Source organism: Molothrus ater, chromosome 7, assembly GCF_012460135.2.
Source record: "Molothrus ater isolate BHLD 08-10-18 breed brown headed cowbird chromosome 7, BPBGC_Mater_1.1, whole genome shotgun sequence".
In the NCBI taxonomy this organism is placed as follows: domain Eukaryota; kingdom Metazoa; phylum Chordata; class Aves; order Passeriformes; family Icteridae; genus Molothrus; species Molothrus ater.
This window is the reverse complement of record NC_050484.2, coordinates 11,651,796-11,672,259: the sequence shown is the minus strand read 5'-3', so window position 1 is coordinate 11,672,259 and position 20,464 is coordinate 11,651,796. Positions and strand designations below refer to the sequence as shown.

Genomic DNA, 20,464 nt, shown 5'->3' with positions numbered 1-20,464 from the left:
TATTAGCTCATTCACATAAATGATATATATATTATGATTGTTAGGATGGGCAGGGAGAGAGGCAGAGATAATTGTTGGAATGGAAATTTAGGAATTCTGATTTGTAAATGCAGAAATCTTGATACAAGTGCACAAGAGAAACAGGAAGGGAGCAGACCAAAGATAAGTTACATTCACATGCCTCCAGGATTTCAAAACCCAAAGGGGTCAAGGTTCCATACATGTCTGTTTCCATCTCCTTTTTCTCACCCACTAAAAAAAAAAAAAAATCACTTTTCACCATCAAGACAAGACAGGTGATATCCTTGGAAAAGAAGCCCACTAAGCACTATCTTTCTTTTCCAGTATCAAAACATGGTTTCAGGTCTCTGTCCATTAATCCTGTTACAAACTATGTGAAAAAAGGATCGTGGCAGAAGCCTGTGCATGGACTTTCCATAAGAAAAGGGTACAAAATTGGAGTACTTACAGTAGGAAAGATAAACAGGGAGGTACTACACATTTCATGGGCTTGAAGGATATATTAGATGCAGAAAGAACTGAGAGGCACTCACTACTATAGCCATTTTCCTTCAGAAGCAATTAGCTCTTCATTGGAAAGCTGAAGGTAAGATTTCATAGCAAAAAAAACCTGGTCATAACAGCAAGTTAAAATATTCTTATTTTTATGTCATCCCCTGCTCTACACTTGCTCTAAAACAAACCAGACAGCTTAAAAAAACCCAACACCTGCCAAATTGCTTCGTTTTGCTAAGGTGGATTAGTCCTCATGGCATTAAAGATGAAATAGTTGTGATCAAGGTAGAATTGCCTATTTGCAACTATTCTCATCACTTACTATATGGTGTAAAACTGCACTCATTTACTTCTTAATAATTTCCTTCAATTTTTTTCTACGTTTTCTGTCTTTTCACTAAGCTCCATTGAACTCTTCAGGTTTCAGTCTCATTCTTCTTTGGTTATATCATATTTGAGTCCTTTAGGCTCAACTCTTGACAACCCAGCTTTGTCTTACAAGCTCTGAAAGTATTATTTTCACTTGCTTAGCAATAACTGCTAATCTGTTCTGGTCGCCTGTACTCCTGTGTTACCCTTTGCACCTTGTTTTTGCAATACTGTAGTTGCTTTTCCCACCTGGCTGTGGTCAGTTGAAACCCTGGCATGGAATTCATCTGTGGTATTTATTTTGGTCATCCTTGCACACCAGGTGGTGCCAAGCCTGTTTGCAGATCCATATCTAAGACTGTTTTCATAAACATCTCTGCTGCATTTTCCCTTAGCTTCCTGTGCTCTAACCTTGGCAAGACTGGTGAGATGAGCTTCTTTGCTTGTCTAATATCCTCTTACAGAGTCCAGGCATCATGAAACTTAAATCCACAGCTTTTGCAACAAAGAGTTTTCCTGGTATTTCACAGCACTACCACATGATTAGACATTACTTTGGAGCCCACAGATAGATTCTACTGAGCCCAGTGGCATACCAAGACTGTTTTCACAGCTGATGGATGTGTCCAAGTGGCTCACCCTATTTTGCAACCCCAGGGGCTGCTGTAATCGGCCGATTGCATTGCACAAGTTCAACTGTGCATGGTCAAAGCAATTTGGGTACTCTTGATTTGGAGGGGGAAGAGAAACAACTGTCTGTGTTTTTGGAACAAGTGATGCTGATGTTCTACCACAGTTTGCATTCTGATATCCTAGCTAGAAAGGGCCATTAGACTGGCAAGAGCAGGAACTTTGGAAAGTAATGGTACTCATATTAGCCTTGCAGTAGAGGCCTCAGCTTTCCCTCTGAGAGTGACAGTTACAGCTCTGATGGCATTATGAGGGTCCTTCTGATAATGAGGATGATTCAAAAGCATTTAATTTTAAATGTTTCTAAATACTTAGACCTGGGGTTGTTTTGCTTTCCCCTTTTCCTTCTTTCTCCTCTAATATTAATTTCTCAAGTCTTCTTACTCCTTCCAGTCTATAAGTTTTTAAGAGGGTCTCAGTTCTATAAAACTGCCTTGGGAAGAGATAGGGCAGAGGGAGGGGTCTTTTGGGAAGAGGCCTAGACATGATATTTTAGCAAGTGCCAGATATGCACATGAATCAAAACAGTGACAGTTAAAGTAGTAGGAGAAGTTACAAAGATATTCAAGGAGCATAAGCAGAGCTGATTCAGACAGTACAGTTGTATCCACCTGCAATCCCTGGGGAAGGTCTGAACACTGCACCTTGCCCTCAGTCCACAGTGCTGCATCACACAGCGGAAAGGTGCTCATCAGGATTAAGATTTGAGATATCTCTACAGCATCCCACAGCTCCCCCTCCATGTTTGGGAGTTTTTGTTGGCACTAGGAGATGGCAATTTTATATTCAACCAGAAATATATTGTTCCTCTTGTTCATCACCAAGCCTGCTCTGTACAGTGGAGCCCTTAGCCAATATCTCCCAGTTTGCCATAGTGGGGCACTGTGGACCAGGCTGAGGAGAAGGCTGTAGTGAGCCTGGCAGGTCCATGTTAAATGACTGCATGTAAACTCCTATTCTACATGAATCTACCAGGGAAGACCACTGTGGGTTTTTTTTCTCTCTTTTTTTTTTAATGGAAGATTATACAAGGAAAGACTGACTGAAAAGACATTTTAAGGCACTCATGATGTTTGCAGCCATTAATGTGGCTGTATATAAAGCACTTGGTGTTTTTCAAAAAAAGAAAGAAAAGTCCTTCTGATATGCAGTGTAATCTCCCTGAAATCCCTTAATTGAATCTTCTAAAGTCCTGAAGAGATAGTGAGGGAGAAAGAAAGAGAAAAGAGATACAGAGAGATTAAAGCAGCTTTTCTAGTTAGTCCAAGAGCGACCAAGTCTCCTTCTATATCTCTTCATCTATTCAAGGCCTCATTCACTTCCCATGTGCCTCCCACTGACAGTATTGCTGCTCAAGCACACTATGCATGAATTGCAATAATGTTTTATTTTGTTATAATTGGTTTCTTTAAACCAAGGCTTTGACACCCACTGTCTCATGCCATTACCAAGGGCATTCTGACCTGCCTTCATGTAAATTGCAGCATCCAAAGGACATAGTTTTTTTTTTTTTTCCTTTCTTCCCAATAGACAAGTAACATCTGTGTGAATTCACATTATTTCCTAATAGACAAAAATTGAACTTAAATGCAGTGTACATCAAGATAATAAATGACTCTTGTTAGAGGAAGTTACTGAATAGAGCTCACTGAAGTAGTCTCTATTCTCTCAGCGTGACATCTTTCTTCAGGGCAAACACTTGGAATGTTGTTATTATAAGGAGGCGTTATAACAAAGGTGCCCATAGTGTGGATGTAGTTCAGTGAGACGGAGAGCACTGTGCTGCTAGGGCTGGGATCTTTGTACACCACTCCTACTTTGCTATTCATTACACCAGAGCACAGTTATGCAGTGAGGATGTTGGTTTTGCATAGGCAGAAATGACATGTTTTCTGTGCATAGCTGCCTTTGGACAGGGGTCAGCTTTCAGGGAAAAAAACCAACAGGCTTATGCCTGATACAAGCCCTCTAATCTGCTAGGCAGACATGTTCTTCAAACTCAGCAGACATTTCTGAGAGACTGTCTGGAGGGAAAAATGACAGGTAGTGGGGGTAGTAGACAGGACTATTTAGACTGGCTTAGCAGCTGGAAGCCATTAGAATTTAGCAAGGTTTTCCTCCTTAGAGAAGTCTTTAAATAATTAAATTAGCAGCAGTCCTAGGGAAGTAAACAATCTAAAAACTTCCGTTTCCCTGACCTACCCTCCAGACTTGGGTCACTGGAGTGTCTGATAAGCTGCAGACCTCTGGAGGGAGATACAGCCTGTGAAGACCTGGAGCTTTGCTGTTTGTAAACTTAGCCAGCCATCTTGCACATTCTTCAGCCTGCTGCACTCCTACCCTTTCCCAGCCTTTGACTCTGCAGTAGTTAAGAGTAAGTCCTGGTGGGACAGGTACAAGCAGAAGATTAACTGTCTGAAGAAAGGATGAAGCAGCAATACCATCTACAGATGTAAAATTGCCAGAATAAGGAAGGTCTCCTGCAACTTCATGAGTTGCACGCTGCCCATGAGCATGTCAGGACTGTGTTGTTGGAAGTGGGCTCAGGTGGTGCAGAAGTAAGACAGAAGGTTGATGAACCTTACAGTTAGCCCAGCTACCATCCAAGGCAGTCCAAAGACCACTGGGACCCTGCAAAGCCTTCATCCTGCTATTTTCTGCCCACTCTCAGAGACTCCTCTCCCATCTATGAATGTGCAGCTTGTTTCCTTTTGATTCCCAAACACATCAAGATTTTTGGGTAGAGCTCATAAGGAAACAAGGCTTTAACAGACACAGCCCTTCTCCTGAGTGAAATACAGACTGCATCTGAGACATGGTCTTTGAGAAGAAGGACACAGTATCAGAGAAATAATTAAAATCTCAGACACCTTTCTATCTCCAGACTCATCGAGAAACCCTTTAATGCCACATTCTGTTACCAAGGCCTAAGTAATTGATGGTGCAGTTGTGGATCCATTGTTTTCACACAAAGCCATTTCTGCAGAGAGTTACTACTGGCTCAGCTGACTACATAGATACACTTGTATTGAGCAAAATGTTCTGTTGCAAGACACAAAAATGCTTCATACATGTTACCAGACAAGATGCATATCTTTCATAAATATTATCAGATGAGGTTTGTATCAATCCATAGCTGAGATGTAGTGACATAATTCCCAAAACTTCTATGAACCCTCTATGAAACTTCTACAAAACTCCACACTGCTCACAAATTTACTGCTCAGAAGTGTTAATTCCTCTACTTACAACCGTAACTAGTGTAACTTTGGCTGATTTAATTTAATTCAGATAAAAATATTTTTTCCTAGGGAACCCCAGAGCTTTGATATTGGTCAGTACCAGATATCTATATCAGAAGAATAAGCTGTAGCTCCAAGCAACACATCAGGAGGACGGTACCAGAGTGTCACAACTTCAGAGGAATATGTCTGTCTGGGGATGGACTGGGCACGAGCAAGGCCTGCAAAAAAATCCCCAACAAACCAACAAAAAATGTGTTAGGACAGTCCTTCTACCTGTAGAGTGAATAGATGATAATAATTTGAAACAGGACGTCATTTTCTCTTTAAACACAAGTAATCTCAATGCAGCTTACAAGCAATTGACAAAGAAAGTGTTTCTTGAATATACCTCTGGGGCAGATCAAATCAAGTAATAGGCTGTGTTTTGCAGGGCTTTATCATTTGAGACTGAAGCAGCTATCCCAAACCAATGCCAAGAAAGCTTTTTGGGTCACATATTGCTGTGGACTCCACACATTACATTATTTTCTGAACAGAGAGGGGCTGATTCTTTGTTCTCTTGAATGAGTTTTACATGGCAGTAATTGCTCTGACTTAAATGAGTTTAATCCCTGCACCTATCAGTATAAATACAAGAAAAGCTGGACTGACCACAGAAATAGTTTCCTGAAGTTCAAGCAAAGGTTATGTTTCTCTGCCTTAATTGGCTGTGGATACAGATCTATATGCATGCTACAGCTTTGGTCTGAGCAGATATACAGCTGTATCCAAACTGTGACTCACCAAAGTCGGCTAATTTGAGCTCACCGAGGCAACTGATGAGCAAGTTCTGGGGTTTCAGATCTCGGTGAAGAATGTGTTGTTGGTGGATGTAAGCCAGGCCACGCAAAAGCTGGAACATGAAGAGCTGGAAAAAGCCAACAAAAAAACTGAAATGATTTTGTGTGACTTTGCATTGATACATTAACTCTGAACTTTAGGAGAACCCTGGAACAAAGCAGAGACAAAGCAAGTAAGAAACCAGTAAAAATCCCAAAAATGAGTAGAGCTGGCTGAGGAGGAGAAAATTGTGGTGGGTTATGACTGCCCTACAGCTTTCTGAGGTTTTCAGGGTGGAATATTTGGCCAGGAGGGCAGTTTAACTGCGGTCCATAAATGCTCATTTTGGAAATTTAACTTTTCTTTAGAAATGGACTGTTGATTGCAGGAGCGAGGTCAGCTTGCCAAAACACAGACCCCAGCTTTCAGAACAGCAGCTGTGCTGGTTGCAGTGCTCAAGACAAAGACACAAAGACACACAGCCAAACAAAATGAAAACCTAAGGAGCTGAAGGTTTGCCCCCTTGAGCCAGATGGCACCAGCTGACTGGGTTCCATGGCCACTGCACATGCCAGCAGTGGAGCAGGGAACTGACTGACCTGGCAATGGGAACTGTTGGCTTCAAGCTGGGAGATAACATGAGGACCTGATTTTAAAAATACAGCAAATCAGATATGATGAACAAAGCAAGCAAGGAAGAAGGAAACCAAGGAAGAAAGGAAGCCAAGAAATAAATATCTAACCCCCACCATCATGGTAGTCTAAATAAGCCTGGGGTAAAATAAGTTGGGCTGAAACAAGGTATGAAGTTTGACAGTGGATAGAAAGCAAAAGTAGTAAGACATCACGAGAGAAAAGATATTTTTCACCAGAGGTTTAACCTGAAGAGGAGGAAAAACAGTGACACCCATAGGTCATTTTTGTACCAGACAATTGTCCCTGTAACATACTGCATACTTATATTCCATAGGAATCACTCAGAAAAAACAAACTGCATTTGCCAGCAAAAATGAAGCAAGCTAGATGACCCTCCTGAAGGAGGAGTAAATAATTTGCAGTTCAGTTCCTGCTGACAGTGAGTATTCCGGACAGGAAAGCAGAGCAGCTGGCTAGTGTTTATTCACAGAAATGCCAGGGAGTACATCTTACAGCCATGTGCTCCATGTGCTTTATGAGCATGTCTGGTAGCAGAACCCTTGAGAACTGTGCCAAAACTACTACACTGCATCTCAGATGTAGCTGAGCTTTAAGGATGTTTAAAATCTGAGGCCCCAAAAAACTTCATCAGAATTGGTGTTGCTTAACAACTATCTGGAAAAAGATGTGAACAATGTGGCAACATTTGAAGATGACAGAAGTATTTAGATTAGTTGTGATAACAAGTGACAGTGAGGAACTTCAGAGAGATCTGACAAAGCCAAATGAATAGGCAGTTTGATAAGATACAAAGTTATTGTTGACAGCTGTAAGATAAATTAACTGAAGCTGCTCAGGAAAAGGGCCCAGGCATTCACTGAGGACATCTGCACTGAAACCTTAAGCCAGCGTGCAGCAGCAGTCCTGAAAGTTAATTAAATGTGAAGATGCATACAAGGGAGAGCAGGAGACTATTATAACATCAGTCTATAAAGTAAGGGTACATGTTTGGCTGTGTTCAGATCCAGTCAATCACAAAAGGTATGGGAGATACAAAAGGGACTTAAATTACTGCAAATATGAAGATATTTCCAAATGAGAAGAGAGTGAGATGTGAGAGTTTTTAATTAGAGAGATGAATAATGTGTTGTAACGATAAAAGGACAAAAAATTGTGTAGAGAGAGGTTTCTTTGCCACAAGATGTCGTTGTTCTCAAAAGCTGAATGCCTGCTTGTTGGCACAGAAAATAGGAAGAGGAGCTAACTGAAAAAAGGTTTGGAGACTGAGAGGGAGCTTGTTATATCATCAAAGGTAGATTTTCTCCCAAGTTTTTGTCATACATGTAACAAATATTAGTAAGTAATTTACAGTGACCATACATAGTGGAAAATAACTCTTCCTCATGCCTTAAGGGATACAAGTCTTCTAAGGAACTCACCATAACATTGCATGAATGGAGTCCTCCAGGATGCTGGCCCATGTACTGTGCTAGATCTGTGTGCTAAATAAAAGAGAAAAACTTGAGGCAAAGCTTCTGCTGTAAAATGCCTCTACCAACAATGCCTCTTCTGTAAAAGGAAAAACATGCAACTGCTAGAAAGCTGCGTATTTCACGTGGGTGAACATCTGGTCTGATGCAGCCCACAAGCCTGTGCTTAATTTCTGGGCCACACCAGTGACCTGGCTGACCTGTTATCTCACCCAGCACTTGTGACCTGAAGCTGCTGGTAAACAGAATTCATCCTTGTGCCAGAACTAACCATAAAGCTGCAATAAGAAGACATAGCCTCTCTATTTTCTTTATCATTTGTTCGACTATCTGCAAAAGCAGGAGAAGTAGCAAGATTCAAGCGGAGAATTTTATTGGTATCCTGGTCTCCCCATGAGAGCAATCCACAGCTTGGTCATGGTAAGCCACAGGGGTCAGTGCCAAATCTGACCCCAGCTGGGATGTGAGCTCACATCATTATTTCCTATCCTTGCTGTGGCTGAAAAACAGTACTTTTATTGTGTTGGCAAGGCAGAAATGGAGGTAAATAATGTCTGTCACCCCAGTGGACACAAGACATGGAATTATTTTTGCATACAGCTGTTGTGTATGCAGAAAGAAAAGACTAAGGCTGTGTGGCTGGAAAGCAGGAGATCAAGAAGGAAAATCAATCATTGCACTACAGCATTACAACTTGTTTCTTTGTAGATGTCTCATAGAGCAGTAAATTCATTCTGCAGCCACTTCCCAATACTTCCCAGTACTAGCTCCACAGGAAGCTAGAAAAACATGAACTCACCATGTACTCAAAGACAAATGTTAGTGTCTCCTTCATCTGGATAATGTCATGAAGCAGTACAATGTTGGCATGTTTCAAGCACTTGAGAAGAGAAGCTGGGAAAATACAAAAGGAAGATCAACTTTACTGCTGCTGGAAGTGGAAGGAGATTGTGCACAAAACAAGGCAGGAAAAATAAAACAACTGGGGAGCAATAGTCCAGACTTGGCAGTTCTGTAATAAGTGGCAGCTACTGAGCCTGAAGGAGGATGGAACAGCTCTGCAGAGAAGCAAGCATCCGTGCTCCAGGCTTGGCAGAAGCCCATCCATCTCTCAGAGGTGGGATCTTGCCTCTGTCAGAAAGAGCAGGTAACAGTTCCCATGTGTCAGCTTATAAGTTGAGGAGATGTAATTTTTTCATGGCAAATGCTGAGAGGGAGGATCTGGGAGTTCCCAGAGCCAGAATGCAGCAGAATGAAGTTACTGAGTGAATAGTAACTTGTATGTATTTATAAAACTTAGGCACATTTTTCTTTCAGCCTAACTATCAAAAGCATCATTGCAACTGTGTGTCCCTGGTCCTTAGGTCCTGACATGCCTTTGCCAAGCCTTGTCACATCCAGGGTGTGGATGGGGGCAGCACTTGGAAGAGTCTCTGGCCCCATATAGACCACAGAGCACTGACTTGTGCTAAGGCAGGAGCTGCAGCCTTCTGGGCCTTTTGGCCGTGCATTGGGCTTGCTATGTTAGAGCAGGCTCCAGGCAGAACACGTATGAAAGGAGCTTCTCAGCAGAAACTCAGCTTCTCAGGGTGCACAGCTTAATCATTTGCTACCTTAGGGGTGAGACAATATAGCAGTAACTGTACAGAGGAGGAATGTGGGGAAGAGGTGAAGCTGGGATTACTTTGCCTGTAGGTCACTGGCACAACTGAATAATCTGACCCAGCTGTTCACAGACAGGGAACACAAACTACACAGAGAGAAGCCCCAAAGCTCCGAAAAAGCAGATGTCCCTGACTTGAGATTTTAGTTCTGCTTCTGACATAGCAGAATAGCCTCAGAGCTATTCCAGACCCACTTTTTGCTGCTGATTAAAACCAAATTAGTTTGCTGTCAGACCACGCAGTGCTACAAATTTCATTCAAATAAGGCACGGCATACAATCTTGTTTCAGCTGAATTAGCTGGAGCACACAATACAGAGCATGGGCCAGCTGTGGGAGGCATAGTTTTGGTCACAATTAAAAGCTGCTTTTTTGTTTTTCACACAAGATGAGATATTTTAAGAGTTTCATGCAGTCAAAACAAATTTATACTGGATTAGCACTTTGACTTTTGTGACTGTAACAATCGCACCTGGTTCTAAAAGCCCTACTGCCAGAGTTACGCTGTGTGACACAGCTGTGGCCCAAGCCTGTGTCACTGCTGAGACTACTGAGCAGTAAGGGATGCCTGATTCAGCACCACTACTGGATTGCAAAGTAGTTCTTGCACAGAGCTTGGTGTTGCTGCAGCTAAACTGCCTCTGCCACTGATATTAGTCCATTTAGCTACTACCAGTATGTTCCCAGTGCATAGCAGTATGGACCTTAAACATGCTTCACACTTGCCTATGAATCTAGTAAAAAGACTCTGGCTAGAGCCATCTGCTACAGAACATGATAATCTGACTCTGTGATACCTCAAAAATTCCATATGACCGGAGTTATTGCTCCAGAGGGGCAGCACAGAGGGTCCACAGTAAAATGGAGGATTCAGCGCCTGTGCCTCAATCAGGCTTCTGGGAACTGCTCCTCACTTTGTTGCTTCTACAACCCCCTGCTGGGGTGTCAGGTGCTACTGCCAGAACCTGAGCTTTAAACGCATTTTGTCTCTGCGGGGCTTCCTGGGGTGAAGCGTCTCTTTGACAGGGGAGCACATTCCTCCAGGGTAGCAGAGAATGCGCCGCCTTAATAAATCTTGTGCTTTGTTTTTGCTACTGACTTACATTGTAAATTTGAGGTGTCAGATGCTGCTAAGCTCAGCAGCGCACAAAAGACCTACTTAAAGCAGACCCTTCATAGGATCACCCTTGTTTCCTCCCATAATGAATGAAGTTAAGACTCTCAGCCTGTCCAGTAGAGCATGTTAAAGGGGTACTGATCTTTGGTGCATCATTAGTTCAATGCAGATAAAGCTTTTAAGGTTTATTTTACTGGTGGGCTGCAAGTGTAAATGCAGAGCAAAAGCACCACAGCAAATGAGGAAACGTAACACAAGCCATTTTTTAAATAGGCATATTTAGGTGTGTCTCTGCTTTCACACAGAATTGGACTAAGGACTTTCTTGTCTTAATTACAGTTATAAACCTGGAGTGGATTCAGTAACCTCTCTCATTATTCTGAGTTGACTGCTATGAGAGTCCTCCTGTGCTGGTGCTGCTCTGTGAAAGCTGGCACTTCTGGTCCCTGACTCTTCATCCCTGTCACAAGATTAACCCTAGTTTCACAAGTGCAGTAAGAAATGAAAAAACCTTAATGTGTGTCATCCTACATGGATAGCTTTCACTAATACCATAAAACAGACTGGCACAAAGTTGCATATTTCTGTGCATAGAAGAAAACAGATTATGGTCTTCTTGGGATTGTACAGCAGATGAAAATAGAAGCCTCAGTCAAGCAGGCTTGTGAACTTATTCTGTAGGGAAATGTAAATACTTTCAGCCAAAATCAAGTACTTGCACAAAAGCATTTCTTTCTCCAAGAAATTGAGAAATCTGCCCAGTGCTCTACAAAGTTGACTGATAAGAAGAATTTCTCATTGGACTGAAACAACAGATGTTATTACACATCAGTTTTATTGAAAGTATCTCTCTTCAGACTGGGATCTGTGATGCTCCAGGAATTGGCTAGGAAAATGTTATGGCAGTAGTAACAAGTCTATAACTGCCCAGTGCAGCAGTGGCAAAGGCTGTGTAGTTTCTAGAGGGAGAGAGAAAGCAGCTGTGAAAAGGAGGCAGCAAGCAGAAGGTGCAAGGGGGCCCTGACACTGCTAGAAAGAATATGCTCTGGCTGCAGCTGGCACTTTGCTTATCACAGACATGGGTGCATCTCTCACAAGTGCATACACTAGAGATTCCGTCTCTGTCCTTTGCATGCCTGTCCAGCCCAGCATGAAGACATCCTCCATGTCTTCATGGAGAGGATAAGGAAACTGAGAATTTTGGGAGAAGGACAGCTGGCACATTGAATAAGCAAGAAAGGACTGAGGGAGACATCATGGAGCTTTTCCAGGTTAAAACAAATGCTCTTCAAGAGTGATGTTCCTCTATGTCTTACCTTCCCGAATGGCTGTAAAGGGCACTCCCTCCTCTGCCTCCAGCTTGATCACTTTCAGTGCCACTACCTGGCTGTTGATCCTGTCAGGTCATAGTAGAAAGTCACATGAAGCTTCTCAGTGCTTGGCATGGTAACACTAACCACCTCCCAAGCAAACACCCAAGCAAAATTTCTGGGGCTTGCTGACCCACCCAGGCCAAACTCGAAGGTAATTACAGACCTCCTCCATCCTGTGTTCCTTAGCAGTGAGCTGAGAGCCAGCCCACCTGGCTAAAGGAGCACTGTGCTGTTGTCCAGGTATTGCTAGAGCATGGCTTTGAGCAGTGGCCCCACTCCACCTTTTCACAGCTTTCCTGTCCCTCTGTGATGCCAGCATGAGCTCATGCCCAATTTTTCAACTATGCAGAGATCACTCACTTCAAGGAAAACCTTTACTCCCTCCCTGGTTCAGCCAGACAATCTCCTGGCACAATGCTATGGATCAAAGAGTCTTTGTGATGCCTCCATGGCTGCAGTGGAGGAGTTCCTGAAAATGGGGATAAGGCTTTGCAAATATCACGTTAAAGGCAAAACTGGACTTTTGATTTGCCTTTGTCTGCCATAGGAGGTGTTTTCAGCAAGCACTGGGAATGCAGTATTGCTCACCTGCTGATCCCCTTGTACACAGTTGCACAGGATCCTTCACATAGCTTCTCTAGATGTATATAGGATGTGGCAGCTCCAAATGGGATGCCTTGTCTCTGCTTCATGAAGAAATTGGTTATGTGTTTTAGATTGCTGGGTACAACAAGAAGCTACCAGCATGTCATTCAGTAATTGAGGACTGATTAATGGCTGGAATAACCATTGGATAAAATATCTCCTTTCTGGCTCTGTGGATGCTGCACCCCACCCATTTGAACCCCTCCACAACATCCTGCTCCTGGAAAGAATCAGTGTAACTCCAAGGTCCCTGTGTGCTGTACCTCCAGCTCTGGAGGCTGTGGAGCTGCAGGGGCTGCAGAGGAGGTAGAGAAAGGGATGCTCTGGTTACATCTAACAGCTGGCATAGGAAAAGGGGACAAAACTGTGTCACTGGCAAGCTCCATTCTACTGATGAGTTTCTTTTCTTTCTCCTTGACTGCAGTGACTTTGAGCAATACACATCATTTTCATCTCTCTCTCTATCAGTCATAGATCTCCAGTACTGGCTGTAAGGGGAGCAACTGTCTGTGTGTTCCTGTGCTGGTAGATGGTAGCACCCACTCAGAACACACAAAGATAAAGCTGCCTTAACTGCAGAGGGTACTTCTGCCAGCATCATGCTAAATGCATGTTATTCCCCCTCACCCTGCATTAATTCATCTCTAAATAACCTGTTAGGGCAGGGACCAAAACTCAAACGCAGGAGTGAAATTTCAGGAAGTTTACATTTATGTATTCTCCTCCCCCTTAATCCCTCACCCCTCATCTCCTTCCTCACCACTGTATAATTTACACAGCCTGTTAATTTGGCCCACACAACATAACAGTGCTGTACACTACTCAACCATAAAAAGGTAGCAGTGAATGGCAAGCAGGCTTCAAGCTCTCCCAAGCAGCTCTATTGAATGGATTATAATTTGTCAACACAGGATTTGCAATCTGTGGCATGCTGCCTCCTCCAGAACTGTAGGTTGTTGGCTGCCTCCCTGTTGTACAATCTCTCATTGGCATAGAACTTGCTGGAGTGCAATCTTCTCTCCCTGCTCATCACATCAAAGGCACTTATTGTCATCTAAGGTAGATTTAGCTTCACAAGCCTGAAGCTGCAAAGTTTGATGCTGTCTGGTTAAAAGCAAATGTGACAGCTTTGCACTCCCACAAGTGGAAGCACCCAGGCTTACCCTATCTCAATGCAGAAGTATGAAAATATGGCATAAATACCTCTGCTGTAGTCACTGCTTCCATGTGCTGAAGGCCTTGGATTTGTTGGGAGCTCCTTCCCTCTGAACAGCAGCTGCTGCATCCTGGTCTGACAGCACTTACACACAGCATGTCTCCCATGTTGTCCTGTTTAAATTAAACTGTATCTCTTTTTTTCTCCTTGTTCCTCCTCATCCCTCTGTGTCTGTAATAACAGCTCATATGACTTGCATGAGGTCTCTGCCTCAAAGAGTCTTGTGATTTCTGAAAGTCCAAATGCACCTCTGCAGTAGTTCCATTGATTTCAGTTCCTTTGGTACATGCCCTCCAAAAACAGCCAACATTTTTCATACCTGCAGATGGAGAATTAATAAATCCAAACTTTCTGCTTGTACGCATTTCTTTCAGTTAAGCAACTCTCAGTGTAGTGAGTTGGATAATGAAGGGATAGGTTTCACACAGGAGCAGACCTTGACTTCCCTCCCTGCCTGTAGCAGTTCTAGGCTTCAGACTTCAGCTTCTGGGGTCTTGGGTGAGCTTTCTGAGCACTGTGGCTGAGCTGTGCTTTCTGCAGGAGCTGTACATTGACTGCCCTTGCTTTGGCATTTCCATCAGCATGGGGACCTGTCTGTCCCTGCTGGATTATGCATCCAAGGGATGCAATGAGCTGTAGCTGATGGTCTCGTCCATGTGTCAGAATAACCAGAGCAAAGTGATCAATCCTGCCCACTGTAGAGCAGGGAATGCACAGTGGATTTACTCTGGATGTGGATGGCCAAAAATCCCCTTCTTACGGTCCTGCATGAGCAGGACTCACTCTGCAGCTTCCTAGGACTAACACCCAACCCACACAGGGAAAATGACAAGGGCTGAGGGAGCAGACATCGTCCTGTGGTATTTTTATGCTGACCTATTAGGTCCTTCAGTTTTCATTTGAATGTATCACATGAAATCTTCCCTTTGCTTCACTGTTTAGATGTCCAAGAATAACACTTTTTGCTTTAGCACAATTATTTCTTTAAAGTGAAAATGTCTTGGGAAGGCAGGAACAATTCCTGTGTCTTGTTGCAACCAAACCACCCAGCCTTTGCAAGTTGGGTAATAGAGTGGAAATACTGTCACAAAGACAAGTAATCCAACTTTTGACAGGTAGCCAGAGATGATAAATGAAGAAAGCATGCTCATACTTGCTGATTGTTGTTATTAAAAAAAAAGTGTATATATATATATATATAGCATGTGTGTATATACACACATAGGTGTATATACATATTGCATATATACAGGTATTGGTCTATTTATGTGTGCATATTTAAATGTATTCTGTGCAATCTATGTTTATAGAAAAGCATACCTAGGCGTGTGTGCATGGCTCGCACAAACACGTGGCAGCACAGCTATTCACACCTGGCCGCTCCACGTTGGGCCTGGGGCAGCTGTGACGCAGACCCGCTCCCCGCTAAAGCAGCGGTGTCGGGCGGGTTTGCAGAGCAGGGAGGGCTAGGCGGGCGCTGTCACTGTCACCGATCCCGCATGGGCCGGCCCCGGGCTCTTTATTTGCGCCTCGAATATTTTCCGACACACAACCACGTGTCGCTCCGGTCTCTGCCTGTTTTGTCCCGGGCAGGCACCCGTCGGCGTTCGGGCGGCGCTGGCCCCGCCCCCTGCGCGTCGTGCGCCCCCGCGTGAGTCAGCCGGGCGGCGCGAGGGGCTGCGGGCAGCGCGCGGCTGCGGGCGGCGCAGCGGCAACAGGTGCGGGCTGCGCGCGGGGCTGCGCGCGGGGCTGCGCGCGGGCTGCGCGCGGGGCTGCGCGCGGGGCTGCGCGCGGGAGCCGCGCCTGGGGGGGGAGCCGCGCCTGGGGGGGGGAGCCGCGCCTGAGGGCGGCCGCGCTCCCCGCGCCTGCCGCACCTGCGCTGCGGGACAGGAGCGGCCGGCGGCACCGGAGACACATGGGACAGGCCCTGCACTGCCCCGGCTGCGCCCTGAGACTTGGGGAGAAGCCGAAGAGCAACTCTGACCGACCCTGGGTGTCCAACTCCAACCGCCCTGTGATGGGCTGGTACAGCACAGATATCGAGGTGTATTTCTGTCGGGTCTGAAAGGTCCCTCCCTCTTGGTGGAAAGAGACTCCGAACTGTAACTGACATGCCCTTCATCTCCTCCCACTTGCGTTTAAAGGTCCTGTCCCTATGCGTGCCTTGCTTGCTCGGGGGTTAATGCAGTTCGGCTTTTGGAGTGTATTGGGTGATGGTACTGCTGCGGCTGCAGCATCCTGTACAGGTGACATGGTGTCCTGGCACTGTCACAGGCCTCCTCTTCCACAACGAAAACAGGGAGCAACCGGAATGGTCGGAGATGATTTGTAGTTAATCACTGCTGTTGTAGGGCAGCAGCTTATGTAAAGTAGCTGTACTTACCACTTTCAGTTTCTGCACAGTGAACCGTCTTCAGACAGGGAAGCACATGGGAATGTGCAAAATTAAGGTGTAATTTCAAAAGAAAAAGGGGCAGAAGGAGATTCAGATTTTTTTTTGTCTCTTTACGAGTGTGGTAAATTTTAAATTTTTAATTGCGTGCTGTAGCAGATAATTTTCACCTGTGTTAGTTTTTTTTTTTTCCCGGCTCCTTTACTGCTTTATTTTGCTACCATCCTGTATTCGCTGGACCTGGCGTTAAAAGCTTTGCACCCTCACCCTCATCCAAAGGGATCTCTACTGTCTCTCAGTAGCCAGTTGTTCTGTTTTGTTCTGAGCAGATCTTAATCACACAATGTTAAAAGCAGTGGTTAATGCTGACCAAAACACAAGGGCTTCTTTAACTAGTCACACGTTGTATGTAAGCCACAGTTGCCAACAGTAAATAATGTTGACAACTCTGTTTTGAATGAGGAAGCTTGGACATCACCTCTTCAGAACCTGAGTAGGTAATTCTGTATGACAAACGTGCAGTCTTGGTCCTGCAAGTTATTGCTAAATGTGATGCAACAAATGTATTAAAAATGTGCTTGGAAATACGTAAGTAAACATGTATGAAAGCTGTAGAAATATTTGCAGTGTTTATTGGCTAGAAGGCAAATAAGCACATGAGGCTCATGAGAGTTCTAGTGTTGCTCAAAGTCAGGGGCATACCAGCTGTTGCTGTTCAGCAGTGAATGTGAGGTTACATTCACATCTGTGGTGCTTGCTTAAAACTGGTCAGCGAAGAGCGCAGTTCATGATAATGAGAGAAGTGTTTGCTCCACATCATTCCCAGCCGTGGCAGTTGGTATGATGTGGCAGCGTTGGATTTCTGGAGAATTAGCCTTTAACTTTGGAAGTGGAGAGTATGACATCAGTGTCATGCCAGCGACCATCTGTCTGTAGCACAAATCCATTTCGTAATTGGCACTCCTTGCTGCTTTCCACTTGCAGCGTTGAAAGAAAAATGTAACAGTAAAAGTATGGGCCGAGCAGTAAAGGTGCTGGTATCACACTGAGCTTCTGTGCACCAGGGTTGTTTTGTGCCTGGGTGTTCACCTCCATGAGTGCTACAGCTAATAACAATTCAGGTAAACCCAGTGGAAAGGAAACAATGTAGAAGTGATGTGAGAGTAAACAAGGAAAACAACATGTTTCTGTTGGGAGGAAGAAACCGTCTATTACAATTACTTTACTTAGTTTGTAGCTGTGGCAAAGCAACTTGCATTTTGCATTAGCTGTGAAATGGGAATAATGTTGTGCTGTCCTAGGAGTGAATAAGAACTTGAACTGAACTCGAAAGTGATTTCAAAATGCCTTAAATATGTTGCATTTGTGGAAAGAAGACAGTTTGACTCTTGTTTTCCCTTATATGCAGAAATGCTTGGTAATGCAACCCGAAGTATGAGCTTCTGTAAAGAAAAGAATATCTATCATGCTCTTAGTTTCTAATTTGCCACTGTTGCAGCTTTCTTACTTAAGAATTATGTAAATAGTTTTTCAATTTAGCTTTGAAGGGAGATCTTGCATAACAGCTAATCAAATGCCTTTAACTTTATTTTGTTACAGTCAAAAGGTTTCATGACAGCTACAATACATTTTTTTTGCAGCTGAGGCTCATGAAAATGAAAAAAATTCTTTGAGTCCTTAACAAAGTCCATAAATTCTAGAAGTCAAGAATTTTAGGCCTCAAGTTCCTTAACCTCAAATAACTATATGCAATGTAAATGGTATATTTGTTGATACTTCAATTACTCTATCAAATGTTCATCTCTTTGATTCAGTGATCCACTGAGTCATTTTATTTGAAGCTAGAGTCCTTCACAAAGGTGAGGTGCTAGCATTTGCAAGAGAATGAATTGTAGAGTTAGGTGGTTTTGAGTAGGCTAAAGAAAACCCTAAATTTACTTGCTCTGAGCAAGAACACATTATGGTTCCAAATTCACTTCCATTTTCCTTTGATGTTTCATCAACACCTCTGCTGCTGAAGCATCACAAGACAGTTCCCTTGTATTTGTGAGACTCCTTTGTTAATATTTTAAAAGTTAACTTTTACAATTGTAAGTGGTTTTGTAGTTGAGGAAGGAGAGGCTGTCTTGAAAGCAGTACCTTTCTGGTGACTCGTGTGTCTGTGTTCCTAGAAAGTATGCTCTGGTTTTTGGGGTTTTTTTAGAGCAGGGTGCATATGACTTATCACAATACCATGTTATCAAGTCTTTATCTTTTTGAGGTCTGTTCTTTGCCAGCTCTGAAGCCCAAATCACTCTTTTTAGGGTCCTATATCTGAAGGACTGGAATTGTTTGTATGCTGTGTTGTTTCTATATGTAAAGGTCTCCTTGGTAATTCATTATTCACAGCACTCCACTGAAAGTGTTGGTTTTGTTAATTATTTTAATTATTTATCAACTTGATGATTACTGTTTCCAAGTGTGCTCTGAAACTTCTGTATGAGAGTTACAGGTCTGAATATGTTTTGTCTGTTGCATTCATGACTGGCCATATATATTTCTGCATACAAAAGCTTCAGATGACTTATTCTGGGTCTTAATTCTTATACTAAGTTATTTGTTTTCTGATTTTGTTACAGTGTATATCAGGCACAACTATAATAAAGCAACAGCTCTAAAGCATTTATATGTGAAACTTTGGAGAAATGTGATTATACACATGCATTAACGTAACTAAAATTTGAAATACTTCATATAGTAAGGCAGTAGATCAAGACAAATCACAGTTCTTTTAATACTAAAAGAAACCAAACAGCTCATAGGAAACAAAGATTAACTGTAGCTTTGTTTTATTCCAAGAAAAGTAGTACAAAGTTATCTTCATGAGGATGGAAAGGTGCGATGGTGAACTTGCAAAATGCAAAATCTGAAAGGATGAAATTGTAGCTAGAGCAGCCACTTTTTTCCCCTTGCCGTCCACGGTTGTCTTTATCTCCGTGGGCACTCTGCTACCAGTTTGCATGAAGAAATGTTTTGGACTCTGCTTTCTGCATTTCTGCCCAGGCACTATTGCACCTGCTAATGGTGATGTGTGATTTGGTTCAGGAATTAAGTTACAAATTCAACTCCTAATCATTTTCTGCTCATGCAAATCTGTTCACCTTAAATTTAGCTGAGTATTGAATTCTGTCTTATGACTGAAAATGAATCAATTTGGAGTTTTTTGAGTAGTGTAATGAGAATTGTATAGAGAGATTGATGTGAATTTTTGCCTTTGAATAAGGTTTTGTTCATTCTGTCCTTACAATAGAGCCATTGTGAGCTGAGTAGTTAGGACAAGTCTGGCTGTTTAGCTTCTGTCTGCCAACTCAGTGTGAGTGAACTAAATATAAATACTTGAACTGCTCTGGCAGTGTGGAAGTGTTTATTTATCGAATGCAGGAGCTAAACCTTTGGAGGTTTTTGGGGGTTTGTTGTTGTTATTGTTTTATGTTCTTTGTGATTAAATAGCTGGTTTTTATGTTTTTCAGTTTGTGAAAATTATATTGTTCCTTTTGAAAGAGGAGCAATTTGGTGGTGATGGAGTGCTGCCACTGACAGATGGACTCACAGGAAAGAAGGTGAGAATGAGCAGCTAGGTGAAACCATAGAGGCTCCCTGGAATAGAGCAGCTCATGGCCATCCTGGAAAATTAGGTGATATCAGCATACTCTTTATGTAACTTGTACTGAAACTTCCACTAAAGGGAAGATTATTATCTTAGCTTCAGTTGTGTCTGGAACACTAAAGTTGCTACAACAGCAACTTCTTTTTTAAGCTGATGGTTGTAATTTCTGGAGCCATAGCCACAGGCTACAAACTTGAAAGTAACAGTCCCAAGTGAACAGTACATCCTGTCTGGTACCTGCCCCTGTGAATTTTGATTCTGGATCAGTAGCCCTCCAGTAGACTTTTCTTGCACTGAGATACTTGGTAGAGGTCAGATGTTTTTGTCCAGATTTGTTTTACACTGTTTTCTGAAGACCTGTTAAACGGATAAAAGCACAAATATTGGGTGTTGAACTGATCTGATGTACAACATGTCAGTGAAAATTCTCAATATTATAATTTTGTGTCCTTTGGAGTGCTTTGCTCATCTGTGTAAAATCTGTATTTTTATCTTAGGTGAAATATCCTTATATTGTTATTAAAACTTTTAACCTTTTTTTTTCTTTGTGTATATATTCCTTGATTGGTTCCTTTTAAATTTACTTCTATTCTAAACACAAGTCCTATGTATTTGAAGTGCAAGGTGGACTCTGCATTTTAAATCTG

General features: G+C 42.9%; 2 protein-coding genes across 3 annotated transcripts in view; one reads left to right on the top strand and one right to left on the bottom strand.

Annotated features, from left to right (window-relative positions):
- The window catches only part of CDK15 (cyclin dependent kinase 15), a 34,216-nt gene extending 20,339 nt beyond the window's left edge, over positions 1-13,877 (bottom strand). Inside the window, exons 1-8 of the mRNA XM_036386869.1 lie at positions 13,767-13,877; positions 12,754-12,903; positions 12,507-12,604; positions 11,862-11,941; positions 8,565-8,659; positions 7,715-7,777; positions 5,604-5,727; positions 4,918-5,038 (exon numbers count right to left, since the gene is read on the bottom strand). Of these exons, the coding sequence (XP_036242762.1) occupies positions 4,918-5,038; positions 5,604-5,727; positions 7,715-7,777; positions 8,565-8,659; positions 11,862-11,941; positions 12,507-12,604; positions 12,754-12,903; positions 13,767-13,877 (842 nt within the window). The remainder of the gene's footprint in view (positions 1-4,917; positions 5,039-5,603; positions 5,728-7,714; positions 7,778-8,564; positions 8,660-11,861; positions 11,942-12,506; positions 12,605-12,753; positions 12,904-13,766) is intronic.
- A 1,557-nt stretch (positions 13,878-15,434) lies between these two features.
- The window catches only part of ALS2 (alsin Rho guanine nucleotide exchange factor ALS2), a 37,077-nt gene continuing 32,047 nt past the window's right edge, over positions 15,435-20,464 (top strand). For both annotated transcript variants that reach the window (XM_036386704.2, XM_036386703.2), the window contains exons 1-2: positions 15,435-15,497; positions 19,681-19,770. In XM_036386704.2, the coding sequence (XP_036242597.1) occupies positions 19,751-19,770 (20 nt within the window). In that variant the 5' untranslated portion in view covers positions 15,435-15,497; positions 19,681-19,750. The remainder of the gene's footprint in view (positions 15,498-19,680; positions 19,771-20,464) is intronic.